This window comes from Drosophila biarmipes, chromosome X (assembly GCF_025231255.1).
Source record: "Drosophila biarmipes strain raj3 chromosome X, RU_DBia_V1.1, whole genome shotgun sequence".
NCBI classification, from domain to species: domain Eukaryota; kingdom Metazoa; phylum Arthropoda; class Insecta; order Diptera; family Drosophilidae; genus Drosophila; species Drosophila biarmipes.
Genome location: NC_066611.1, coordinates 16979039 through 16993394, shown reverse-complemented (window position 1 = coordinate 16993394; position 14356 = coordinate 16979039). Strand labels below are relative to the sequence as shown.

The 14356-nt window shown below is 39.8% G+C and overlaps 2 protein-coding genes across 2 annotated transcripts; one reads left to right on the top strand and one right to left on the bottom strand.

Annotated features, from left to right (window-relative positions):
* The first annotated feature begins 476 nt into the window (after positions 1-476).
* LOC108021889 (uncharacterized) lies at positions 477-1034 on the top strand. The gene has a single exon (XM_017090682.3). It carries the CDS (start codon positions 513-515, stop codon positions 1005-1007), a length of 495 nt encoding a protein of 164 aa, XP_016946171.1. The 5' UTR covers positions 477-512; the 3' UTR covers positions 1008-1034.
* A 3427-nt stretch (positions 1035-4461) lies between these two features.
* Positions 4462-5860, bottom strand: LOC108021887 (uncharacterized). The gene has a single exon (XM_017090679.3). It carries the CDS (start codon positions 5766-5768, stop codon positions 5568-5570), a length of 201 nt encoding a protein of 66 aa, XP_016946168.1. The 5' UTR covers positions 5769-5860; the 3' UTR covers positions 4462-5567.
* Positions 5861-14356: the final 8496 nt, after the last annotated feature.

Genomic DNA, 14356 nt, shown 5'->3' with positions numbered 1-14356 from the left:
GTATTACACTTTAGAAAAAATCCACCAAATCCTTAAGTAAAATACATCAACATAATTTCAAGCCTTCTTAACATTTAATTATAATAAAAATCATGTTTAGAGTTTGCCTTTGAAACATAAAAACCAAATGCAAATGTAAAAACTAATATTAGAATGTACTTTATTATACTACTAATTTGATAAGCCACATTTTCTAGAGCTTAAATCGTGTTTACTACACTATTCATTCATCGCAGTCTCTTTTCATTGACTTGAAAAGCCACAAAAACGCTGATGATTAATATTAGCAAATATCTTGGGATGCCTCGGAGAATGTCTCACGCGGCAGCTGAAATATTAGATTAGCCAAGTGACCCAGATGGTCGAAAGTCAAAGAGTTATCTATTGTTGTTTAGGGGGTGTTGGCACGTAAGCCCAGTGGGCCGAAAATTTCCGCAAAGTATAAATGCCGAAAAACTGGCAGAAAATGTGTGCAGTTTATAGAGTGCTTAGGGCAATTGAACTTTAGCGAAATGGAGCAACACCTTGTGCTTCTCTTGATTGTTTCCCTAATGGGAAATGCTTGTTTTTTGGGTCTGTCCGAGGCACAAACCTTTACCGCCGAGGATCGCAACTCTATACAGAAGTTTATGGACTCTTTGATCAATTTCCTGGAACTGGAAGTGAGCAATGTAACTACCAGCACAACGTTGGCGCCCTCTTCGAATGGCACTAGCTTGGAGACCACTACCCTGGCAGCTGGGAACTCCACTGAGGTAACAGCAGAGGTTTCGGGAAGTACCAGCAACTCCACATCAAGTGTTTTGGACAGTAGCACCTCGTCTACTTTGGCTAGCACCTCATCGAGTGTATCGACCACCTCAACTTCCAGTTTAAACTCCACAACAGTGGCCAACTCAAGTTCAACCATAACCAGCACCACAGCCAATCCCACTACCATTCGAAGAAGGATTTGCTTTAAGCGTTTCTGCTACAAGTTCAGCAACGATAAGGGTTACATAGTCTAGATGGAATAAAAAGAGTATACAACATAATTGTTTTCCTTAAATCAAAATATGCAAAATCAATTGGTATTGAATTCAGAATTCAAAAACCCCTTGGGCATTGTTTCACCTTTGGCATTTGGAGTTTACCATAAAATATGTAATTGAAGGGACGACCGTTATTGTTTTGGCTGCAAGTCAAAGGGCCCGGAGAGATTGGAAAAATATTTACATTCATGTGCCAAGTGTATGGAAAATGTTTCGCATTTCTGTACAAAAGTTGAAGTCTCTTTTGGCCCCCAGAGGCCTTAACAAATTATTTCAATTAAAAGTTTTCGAGCAAAGCACTTAATGCCACACAAGTTGGGCGCTATGTGCGCAAATCTTAATTGTGCCAAAAATACAAGCTATACATTTGCAACTCACTTGCTATATACATATGCAAATGTATCTATGTATCTATCAGTCTGGCGGAAAAGGCCAACTTTAACTGTCAGGGAAAGCCTATTGGCAGAGGCTTTGTGGCTTTTCATTGAGTCGTAGGCAAATGGAATTTAATTCGTGCACAGACTTGGCTGAATTTGTTTTGCAAATAGTTGAATGTGAATAATGTCAACGCTGCGCCGCAGAATAAGCAGGGGATTCCCCTCCTCTCTCAACCCATCCTGACTCTGATTCATCCGTATCCTCGCCCATATTTGCCTCCGTTTCCAGTGGTCATAATTGCCAAATGAAACGAAGCCGCAAATTTGCCCGACTGTTGCGTTCGATTTTCAATTCAAATGGCCGAAATAATCTCCGATACAATATCTATGTGGCTGGCTGGTCCAGAAAAGAGGGACGAGGGCGCAAAGAGCCGAAATGCATACCTCTGACTCGATTCAGCAATGATTTGGCCATCGCAAGCTTATCATTACGGCCAAATCAAACATGCCCTACTAGTGAATTTCCAATCAAAACTGCCGGGCATGACCACCTGTATGGATGGTGCTCAGAGATCGATTGCAAAATGCCATTTAATAAAAGGCATTTGTGGCTGGTCTGCATTAGAATTCGGCTCATTGGGCGAAAGTTGCTTTATATCTACTAATGTTATCTGTGTTTTAATTACACTGTGAAAACCAGGCAGTGGTGGGAAGAAAATGGAAGTTACTTTTAAATTAAAAATTTTGCTGCTTATTTATTTTCATGATTTATTGTAAAAAATATTTAATTCAACATTTTGAGTAATTAAAAAAAAAATCATATTAAAATCAATGTTCAACATTTTTAAATGAACTATAACTTTGTTAGTAATAATATAGCAAAAAACATTAGAAACAAATGTTGAGGCTTACTACTTTTTTTTGAGAAGAACTGTAACATCTTCTTTTATTACTAAAAAAAAAATGTATCTATAAGACTGTTTTATTAAATTTAAAGTGTGTATGATAGGTATATTTCCAAGTTGTTAAATAATGGAATACAAAATATAGCAATATATTTAAAAAGAGCTTTTTGAATGAGCATAAGGACTAGTTATGTACTGCATTTGATTGGCTTCACTTGGTGACCCCAAAAGTGCTGATATATTAATTTTTTTTCCACTGCCCTGGGCCCCTGTCTGTGTGTGAGTGTGACCGTGAGGCCTGCATGAGTGTGGGTGCTTCCTTCGGTCGTCCTGTAAACTTTGTTGTTGGCTTCGTCGCGCCACGTGCCAGTGTCATTTAATTACTGGCTATATTGTTATTATTATTTACCCCCATATATATATTATAAATATATGCGTGTCAACAACTTAACGAAGTTATCACACACAGGGCGAGAGAGAGGGAGGGGCGGATAGAGGAAAAGAGATGGGGCCTCACGCACACCACGCCAGCGGATTAAGCGACCGCCGCGTGAAGCACTTTAAATTAGTTTCGTTGCATAAACAAGAAGCAACAGCCTCTGCCAGCAGTGCTGCCAATGCGACTAATTTATATATTAATATTAGATATTACAAAAAATAAGCAACAGCTTCTTCTGACTATTTCATATTGAAGATTAAATTATTTTTATAAGTTCTTTTTACTTTTTCATAAACAATTTTTTAAATTATTCTTGGTGCATTTCCCATTATATCTTATACGAGTAAATATACAAAAAAAAACAAATTCTCCCTATATTTGTAAATATTTAAATTAATTCTTTGAAGATATTTTTAATACTTTGTATTAATTTTTTTAGAGGTTGAAGGACAGTATTAATACACTGCCAGGTATTTCCCGCCACTCACCATAATCATTGGCATCACTGTTGGTGGCTCCGTTAAGGGTTGGGAAAGCGGGCGGTATGGATGGATGGCTGGACGGATAGAGACGCCTGTCCGCAGCTTTAAAGACAATCCCCGCGATGAGCTTATCAGCCGTCAGCCATCAACCACCGCTCCCACTTTCGCTCCCATTCCCACTTCACCCGGCCCACAGGATTTCGTTTGTTTGCGTCAGTTTCTAGGCGAAAAAACATATCCAATTACAATTTAATTAAGCTGATTTGAATGCGACTGTGTCGCGTTAGTTAAAAGCAAACACCACGAATGCAAGCGGAAGCAGATGGAGGCGATATTGCAGATGGAACCACAAACTATAAATGGAAACCGAACGAAGCGGGTATCTAAATGGAATCTGTTTGTGTTGCCTGCTTTTGTGCTGCCCTTTTCCCGCCCGGCCCCTGCGAATTATTTATTGCATACTTAGGGGCGGCAGTTCGGAATTCGGGGGAACAGATTAGGTGAGAACAGAATTCGATTTGCACAGGTGATAATTTAGGTTCTCAGTAGGCGCAGCGGGTAATATTTATTTTTAAAGAAAACCCCTCGTTAATAGCATCTTTTACACTATTTTTATTACTAAGAAAGTTCACTGTGTATTTACAGAAAAATATTAAACTTCAAATTGTTAAAGATATTTCAAAAAGCACAAGTAAAAGATAAAATATTTTGTAAAAAGGTAAATATTAAAAAATAATGGCATAGATAAATAGTATCACTTAAACTATTTTGTATTACCCTAAAGCAAAGAAATTTCACTGTGTTTTTATAGAAAAATATACAACTTTAAATAGGGTAACAATATTTCACAAAGCAAACATGGGACAGAACAAATTTGTTGTAAAAAGATAAATATTTTGAAAGAACTAATATTTAAAATTGTAATATTTATTATTTAAAAAATAAAAAATGCCGAGTTTATTAAAAAAAATGAAAAGGTCTGTAGGTTGACAAAAAACATATTAATTAAACATTGATATTTGGGTTACTTTTAAATTAAATTGCCACGTCTACATATAAAACAAAAAATGTATTAGTCATACAAAATATATTAATGTAATAAAATGACATATATTCTTGAATTTCTGTAACATCGTGTGCCAGGCCATTGATTTGCATCTATAACGATCACAAATTTTCCCTATCCTGCCATGCTTAAGCTCTCCAGATTTTCCCCATGGGTCTCCGTCCTGCCCCTTTTCCAAAGGGGTTGCCACGCGCTGCGGCGACACTTGACCCATCGAATGACCCTCGTGATTATCGACGAAAGTGTTGTTCTGGCTTGCAATTTCACAGCCCGAGCACGCTCCACGTTGACCCACTCCAGGGTAAATCATTCAACTCGCTTTGTTCCACGGGGGTTGGCATTGAGGAGAGGGGTTGGCCACACAGTGGTGACTGTACTTGCACTTTCGCCACAATTTCGCCGGTCTCAAGTCACTCGCTCTCGAGACAGTTTGCTTTTCTGGTCTAGGGCACTGACAATGGCCCACTTCAGAAAGGAACACCCTCCCGAAATTGCGTAATGAGCAGCCAGGTTGCCCTTGATGTACAGAGCATACAATTAATATTTCAAATAGCACAAAGCATTAAAAAAAATGGTAAAAGAAAGCATTTTAATTAATTAAATATTTTCAAAATGTGTTTTATGCTAAATAGTTCAATTTTTCATTGCGGAATATTTGAATGTATATTCTCCAATATCTTAAATATTTTTTAACATTACTTGCAAGTTCTGTACTTTAAAATACCAAAAGGTCCTTCATATATGTATATTTTTCCCAGTGCAGCGGACTTATTGAGCGGCCAGGCGGGCAGACTATCGAAAGACTTAGACGAAAAACCCAATTCCAATGAGGCGCGATTAAAAATGAATGCTAATCGCATTAGGGCAATAAGGCGATGATGCAATAACCGTGTAGCAAGTGCACTTCGGGATCGAACCTGGGGCTATACAAGGACATGCCGGGCGGGGAGGCGGATTACAAGCTGCCAATCCACTTGCCACATGGTTCATTGTTCGCGGGCAGCCCGTGTTTCCCTTTTTGTACTCGTTTCTTTTTGTTTTATTCCCTTTTTGCCGCTTCCACCACGGAGTCCTTTGTGCCGAACACGTTTCTGGGTGAAACCTAATCCGCTTAGGGCACAAGTGAGCGATGAGCTAAGGGACAATAAGCGATCCCGAAAACAGATCATGACGGATGACGACAGGGCACAATATGCCGCCGAACTATATTGGATGATAATGATAGCCGGCGAAATTTCGAAAGTGCCACAGGGCCGGGGCAATTAATTTAGATATGTCTGTCGCTGTCCTCGCCGCTGCCCTCCGAGGGACTCGCTTCCACCTCGTTGGCATCCTCGGGCTCGCTCTCCCCGAAAATGGCCTCCTCCATCTCGGCGAAGAACATCATATCGAACTCGAGCTTCACGCGATTCACCTCCTCATCGAAATCGAACTTTTCGGGGTACTTATCCTGTAGGACGTTACGCATCTTCTTGTGGTAACTAACGTACTTGAATGTGGAAAACAAGGTAGTTACGTTGCAAATGTAAGTGTAAATGGGAAGTAGACGAGTTTCTAAGGCTGTGTTTTAACAACAAAGCGAGGGCAACTTGATTTTGAAAATAAAAGATATATTACAAATATAATTTGATAAAATTTATAATGTATTAAAAACATTATGTTATATTTATTCAATTTTTGAATTGCGGAAAATAAAGATTAAGACTTTTAAAATAAACAATTACATATAATATAATATAATCAATTACAAATAATATTACATTTACTCGACTTTTGAAGTGTGGAAAGTAAAGATTAAGAGATTTGAGAGATATGCATTCGAAATAAACAATGATAACAATGATCTTGTGTTGACTTTTGGGTTCCTAAAAGGTATCTTGAGCTGGGGTTGAGTGAACTGCCTGACTCCGATCTTTTGCAGGGTTTCCCATCGCACCATTTGAACATATCTGTCGCCATATCCGATTATCGGAAACGGAAGAGGGCAATTCAAACAAAGCCGTGCCTGGTTCTCGTTCCTGGATGCCTCGTTCTGGCTCTGGACTTCCGCCTGCAATGTGTGGTGTTGGCAAATATGAGCCCGATGTGCAACTGCGTCTTACATAATCACACGGCGCACGGCGGCCTTTGTTTCGCCTTTGTTGGTTTTATGGCCATCGCCGGCACAAAGGAAAAGCCGACCCGACGAAACCAAACCCCGAAAAACCCAAAAACGGGCAATGAAAAGAAAAAATACCCGTAGACAATGCGTTGAAGAAATTCGCTAGAAAATGCCACGCGGTAATGACAAATATTGACATTTCCTTTCCGGAGGGGGCTGGGGGCGCTGTCTGAGCGCTCTACCCGGATCTCCGAGCGCGAAACCCTAAACCGAACTTCGGAATTTCGGCATAAAGGCCACGCTTTCATCGATAGAGCGATGGCGATGAACAAAACTCCCCGCCTAGATTAGCGGTTGGAAATTGGATGGCAACGCAGGTTCCTAGGGCCACAAAAGCGATCCGATTACTTTCACACGGTTCTTGTTCTCATTTCACGGCGCGCATCTCGGGTTTCCCCGCCTTCGGGCCTCGTAACTCCCGGTCAAAGTGGTCAGACGTCTGCAACTAGCCGAGATAATAGAACTATGCTGGTACGAGCAATAATGTAAACAATTTCCTCGGATCTAATCAAAACTGTCCGATTAATTGACCACTAGATGTATTCGAGAGACGCTTTTGGGCAGGCGATGTTTGATATTTCTGGGAACAAGGGAACAGTTTTTAGTATGAGGGCTTGTAAGATTAGGTTGCATTAGGTAGTTAAAAATGCCTGATAAAAAACATAAGTATATAAATATGTAAAAAATATGAAGGATCTGTCTCACCTTTAGAATTAAAACCATGCACCCCTGATGGAGATAAATTCCTCAGGCCTTTTGATCTCATGCCACATAAACCCCGAATTTGGCCCGAATGGATGTTGCCATTGTCCCGCAGCTTAAGGAGTGATACGGGAAAGCCGGGTGGCCGGATGAAGTCCCATCCCAGTAACCACAACAAAGCATCCTTACGAGACAAGCAGACGAGGCGACGCCTTATCCAACCAAAAGCTAATAATTATGGCTCAAAAAAAGGCAAAGCCGCAGACGATATGTTTATACCCTGTAGCTCAAGGGGTAACTAGGTTGGCATCTCGAGAGTATAAGGTGACCTAAAATTTTAAATAAGTCTACTAATCAAAAATATATATTCATTTCACATTTCTGTATATTTTACCCAAAGTTAAACCTAAAGAAAAGTATTAATATGACATTAAAATTTGTTTATAACTTTATTTTTATTAAGGACATACATATCTTGAGAATTCCGAAGTTTTTACATTAAAAAAATATTAAAAACTGTCTTTAAAATTTTTATTTTATTAAGAATATTTAATATATCTTGAGTATCGTGAAGTTAATATTTTCCTAAGTTCTTACATTAAAAATTCTTTTAAAAATTGTATTTTTAATAAGAAGTATTTTTAAGGTATCTTGGGTATCCCAAAGATGTTGTTTCCCAACGACTCTTTCGATTTTTTCTGCGTTGAGCAGGACTCAGTAATGCGTTAAATGGCAACGCATTATCCACACATTCCTCGCACGGGTGAGAAGCCTTAAATTTGCACAGCTCCCGGAAATGTCGGCATGGGAATTATTTTGTTACATTTTTTTCTGTGTTCGCATACCGCCTATGGGTACATGGCCATAGGGCCATATAACAATCTATATATATATTTATATATATACGTGGATGTATAGCTTCAAAGTAACATTGTTGGACCGCACCACATGCAGACATACTTTGTGTTTGACCACATGGCAAAATGAGTGCCCGGCAAAGGACAAAGGAGCCGAAGGACTCAGGTGGTGCGGGCGGACGGCAGGATGTCTGTGGTCAGGACACGGCGATGCCCTCCCAACTCACGGGAGTAGGTGTAAAATTCGAATGTTATTCCCTCTCCCACCCACTGTACTGAGAAAAATAATCGTGCAATTGGGAATACCACATTCTGGATAATTGCCCTGGTATCCGCTTTTTGATTGATTGCCTGGAATTTCGGCGGAATGTGGTTTTCGAATAGAACCGAGCTAGGGTCTTGGGTAAATAAAAGAATATTTAGGAAGGCAGTTAAAAAAACACAGAGTTAGGTATATATTATACACTGTTATGGGAAAAATCTCCCTTTTATATATTTCTATTTATTTTATATTAAAAAAATGTTTACATTCATTTATATTATAATTTGTGACATACAATTTTCCACTACATATAGGTATAATTTTAAAGACAACATCGTTAAACCCTTAAAATATATCACACTAATATTACTAAAAAATATATTAAATATGTGAAACATTGAAAATAATTTTAATAAACACAAAACATTTATATACATTTTCTTTTAGAAAAAAAAATAAAATATTAATAAAAAAGGAAAATATTTGTAAGTCTGCTTCATAAAGATGTCATATGTTTCCCTCAATTAAAAGTATTGTTATCTCTTTTAGGATACCAAAAAATACCCCTAGTTAAGGTAAATATACAACTTTTTTTTTGTTTGGAGACCAAACTAAAGAGGATATGCGGATGATGAGCAGCACGCGACATTGCCGACCGAGAAACGAAAACCAGGAGTTTGGGGATGGGATGGCCGTTGTTTTGCTTTGTCGTGTTTGTTTGGTCCTTTGGTGGCGTCTCGGATGTCCTGCTCACATTGCAAACGCGACTAACGAAACGAAAGTCTGTCTGGATTAGTGGACACATCCGGGGTCGTTATTTGCCCTCGAAAGTTAATTAAGGGTTTCACAATCTATGCGGAAAATGTCAACGCGGCGAGGGAAAGTGAAATTGGGTCTCGCCGTGCATTGAACCGCAAATGAGTTCGGAGTTCCGTCCGCGCAGACCCACAGACTCACCTATAGCGTACACAGAGCCCGTCGATGTGCTCTAGCACATCCCATATGTGTCCACCACCCGCGGCGCAGGGATCATAATTAGCTGCGGCCGACGCTAATTGTCCTCGCCACACCCCCGTGGCCATTGTGTCCGGAATTCCCGGCTCTCGAATTCGTGCCTTCTGGCTAGCCTGTTTTGAATGCACAATTTCGAGGCATCGGGCCCGGCGACAATCTGGCTCGGATTTACTGGCGCCAGGTGATTTTGAGGGTATAATTTTCAGGGGTATATGCAGCAGCTTACGTCCTCAAAATCGAACGGAACCATTACGACATTTACCATTTTAAATGTTTAAATATATAATTGATTGACTTCATAAAGCTGATCAATGAAATCAGTTTACACATTTGAATGTTTTCTAAAAATTTGTTCATCCAAAAAAAATCGAAAAATGGTTCAAAAAATAAATTTTCTTTTAAACGGTGCAGATCGATAGCAAATTAAGCCAGCTTTCCAAAACAGGCGGTCTTTTGGCTGTCCGCCTTGATTTGGCTGAACTACGATTGAAAACCCACAAAAAAGTGAGTTTTTTTTGGCTAAAATCTGAAATCCAAAAAATCGTGATATACCCCCTTGTAAAAAATCGAAAACTGGTTCAAAAAATAGATTTTCTTTTAAATGATGCAGATCGATAGCAAATTAAGCCAGCTTTCCAAAACAGGCGGTCTTTTGGCTGTCCGCCTTGATTTGGCTGAACTACGATTGAAAACCCACAAAAAAGTGAGTTTTTTTGGCTAAAATCTGAAATCCAAAAAATCGTGATATAGCCCCTTGTAAAAAATCGAAAACTGGTTCAAAAAATAGATTTTCTTTTAAATGATGCAGATCGATAGCAAATTAAGCCAGCTTTCCAAAACAGGCGGTCTTTTGGCTGTCCGCCTTGATTTGGCTGAACTACGATTGAAAACCCACAAAAAAGTTAGTTTTTTTGGCTAAAATCTGAAATCTAAAAAATCGTGATATACCCCCTTGTAAAAAATCGAAAAATGGTTCAAAAAATAAATTTTCTTTTAAACGGTGCAGATCGATAGCAAATTAAGCCAGCTTTCCAAAACAGGCGGTCTTTTGGCTGTCCGCCTTGATTTGGCTGAACTACGATTGAAAACCCACAAAAAAGTTAGTTTTTTTGGCTAAAATCTGAAATCCAAAAAATCGTGATATACCCCCTTGTAAAAAATCGAAAAATGGTTCAAAAAATAAATTTTCTTTTAAATGATGCAGATCGATAGCAAATTAAGCCAGCTTTGACAGCTTTGACAGAATTTCGCACAACTCAGTTTGGAGTCTCCTTATAAAACATACTGATATAATATTTTCCTAGCCACTTTACAGCATTTTAAATAGAGGAATATTTTTTTTGTTTAGAGCACCCTACCATTATTCTGCTTTTACATTTTGTGACAGTATTGCTTGCTCCTATTTTATTGCCTGCATTTGACATTTGATTTCCTTGTTATATTGGTTATTTTTCTGCCCTTTGCCTGTTTTATTTTATAGCTCACTCTTGTTTTGTGTACACCCACCCATTTTGCACTGACCTAAATGAATGTTTTGGCATCCCCTCTTCCTCCCAAACACTTTAAAATACCCAAGCAAAATGCGTTCAATTAAATCAAATCGTTAGAGACGCAACAGGAAATGAACTGGTCGCAATTACCGTCGCCCAATGGTGACCCCGATCCTGTCCAAGCTGACCAACAGCCCCCCTTCGAAGGCAGAAATTCTATTGTGCCACCCCTGCCCCCTCAAGCATTTTCGTTTTCTCCACAAGCAATAATTTTTGGCAATTTAATTGAAAACCGAAAATGGCAAGGGGAGGAAAGGTTTTTAAAACAAAGGGGCGGGTTATATCACCCGGGAATGGGTGCACCGGGATATCGGGGCACGCGTGCGCAACAAAGGGGGACAAATGGTCAAATGGTCACAGTCACGCGCCAAGAGCTAAAAGGTCAACAAACAAATAAACAATCCATAGTCCGAGCAAAATAGAAATAAAACTCTGGGCGGGGGGTGCCGAAAAATAAGGGTCGTCGTCTGTGCGAAATCGCCGGATATCGAATGCCTAGTATAGTTTTTCGGATTTTTGCGGTTGCCTTTCCGGTCGGAAGTTGGGTCCGCAAGGGGGTTCAGCTCATTAAAGGTCAACTGTGAAAATATTTCATGTCCATTTATTGTCCTAAGGGTTTAATGAGACTATTTTCCAAGGCCCAAAGAAGCCTCATCAACTTGTTTTTGGTGCCTGGGCTCAAGGGTTATGTGCTGGGAGGGCAGAGGGCCTTTTAATGGTATAATAATAACAGAAGGGTTCCGTGGGCCCACTCAAACAGTTGAGGGGTTTCCATGGACATGGACATGGACAGTTCAGCAATGGATACTCATTAACCCATTTGCGGCAGCCCAGTGCTCGAAGATAATAGACTCTCGGAAAAACAACAGCAGTGCCATTAGGATATAGCATGATACATGTTTCTAGCTCTAGAAGTAACGTGTCAATTAGTTCTTTGAAAAAATATCAATTTCTTTATATAAAAACATGTGAAAAAATATATATAATCAATCAGAGTCGAACAATATGCAGTCAACTTCAAATCATAAAACCATTATATTTCCTTTCTTCAGGACAGAGCAACTGCAGCTTTGATTTGTGCCGTCCAGATCCTGGCAAATGAACTCATAAGGCGAATGCTTAAACATCAATTAATTATTGTGCATCCAGCGCTGGCACCTCCGGGGCCCTTGCTCTACTTCAGATACGTAGGTGCCACAGTGGATGTATCTGTATCCGATTTCTGTGCTTTGTTCGCTCGCTTCGAAAAGCCATAATTCATCATCGGGCCCTCTGAATGGCTGCTGTTGCCGTCAACTAATGACTCTGGGCCAAAGTTTCTGGCCAAGACCGAGATGGCTATTGAGCTGTGCTCTTGGGCGCGGACAAAACCTGTCAGAAATTGAGCAGCCGGGAGAGGCAGCTCTGCGGATCTAATTGCTTATAGAGTTATTAACCATTTTCTAATGATTTTCGGTCTGCGGTTACCGTCATTTGAGAGCACATACTCGATGCACCACCAAAATGCAGGTGTTCGGTCCAACGAAGAAAAAAGAACTGGAAAAACGAACTCGATCCGGGCTACAAATTGGAACAGAATTGCCGAGATCGCTGGAGATTGATTCGAAGACCACCCAACTGAAAACCCACAGCCCACAGGGCTTCCAAATCGATGTCTTCATTTGTCTGCCGGGGCCGGCCATCAAATCAGGTAGCAGATCATCGGATCCCGGGGTCACAGGTCAGGCGAAACCATTTCAAGTGGGCTCGATCGGGCCCATTGTTCACTGGCTCCCATAATTGTTAAATAATTGCAGAGCTCGAGAGGAAGTCGTTCTTTATTCGGGCATATGCGGTAAGTATAAATTTGGTAAATAATGTCTTTATTTAAACAAATATGTACTGGCTTTAAAGTAATTATTATAAAAAATATTTTATAAGTAAAAAAAACTTTATGATTTTTATAAAATATATATCTCTCTAAAATCTCCCTTTACTTTATTGCACCTTACGGGTAGGTCATAGATTTTTCAGCTGCAACCAAATCTTAGGGAACTATGTAACTCGCATTTTCACAGCACCAGCCAATGGGTCAAAGGTCGAACGCATTAGCAAATTAAGCATGAAGAACGATTGTCACCACATTTCCCACAGTCCGCCGATCAATTCAATATGCATCTGTGGAAAATTCGGAAAATTCGTGCGGCTGTTTGGCGCAAAAATGGAAATAAAATTAACACACTTCAAATCGGGCGAATCGGTCGAATTGCTCGAATCGGGTTTTTGTGGCTGGTGGCAAGGGGCTGAGGAAGACACAGGGCCATAAATAAAGCGCAGCGAAAGTGCGACATCAACGACAAAATAACAATCCTATAAATCACTTATTGGCGATTCGGGGCAGGGCAGTTGAGGGGGGGGGGGGTTTGTCGGCAGTATATAGATATACGTATATCCCTCTGTACAGGGTGATAAATTGCTCCGTCACACACACGACACACGAAAACAAAACAACAATGATAACTGCAGAATACATCGCATTGGCATCTATGCATCTGTCAGATACGCAATTTCATTTAGTAAATTGCACAGAACGCATTCAAACGTAACTGGGATTTTTTTTGTTCTTTTTGCTGTTTCCACTTAGCCGGGAAAATCACCCCCACCACCCCGTTGCGATTTTTCCACGGCTTGGCCAGTGGGCGGGGAGGTTAATTGACAGCGCGGCAATTAAACAGAAAAGAAGTTTTTGCTCGAATCGAATCTCCATGTTGCGCGGGGCAACAAGTGGCCGTCGCCGAAATGTTGCCGAGCCGGAAAAGCCATTCGCTTTCCCCCCCCCAAAATGCTAAACTTTTACGTTAGCCTAAAAAAACCGCATCTTAGCTTTCATTTGCTGTCTTTCTGTAATTAATCTTGCGTAATATTTGCATGTTCGGCTTTTTGAGCGCCATTGCCCCCAAAGTAGTTACATTTTTAATGCTCCGTTCTGAGAGTCTTTTGACAAACCCCCTTAAAGATTGGGCAAGAAAAACGTGTCAAAAACTCGACACCAGTCACTCGTAAAAGTGACGAAATGCGGCTTAAGTGCCGCCGCCCAGTTTCTCCGCCCAGCGCCATTTGACCTTGCTGACATACGAGAGGAAAGAGTTGAGTTCTTCGCCGTCTAACGGTGGACCCTCGCTATCTCCCTTGCTCTGCACTGAAAATCCACTTTACGTACATGTTTTGCTGATAAATTAATTATGACTTGGGCTTTAATTAAATTATCAAGATGGTTCAACGTTTTCAGGTCTTTGTCTTAGCTGTGTTTTCAATGCCGCTTGTTTAGTTTCAAAAATAAAAGATAAAATGGATTATAATATATGAAAAATGGTATATAATATTTACTACACAACAAAAGAATATTTAAGCCAATAAAAAATGTTTAATAAATTTAAGTAAACGCAGGGAAGAAATGTTTCAGTTGAATTATTATCAGAGTTTTTATTACTATAAAAAAAAAATCGTTTAAATTTGAAACTTTCATAAACA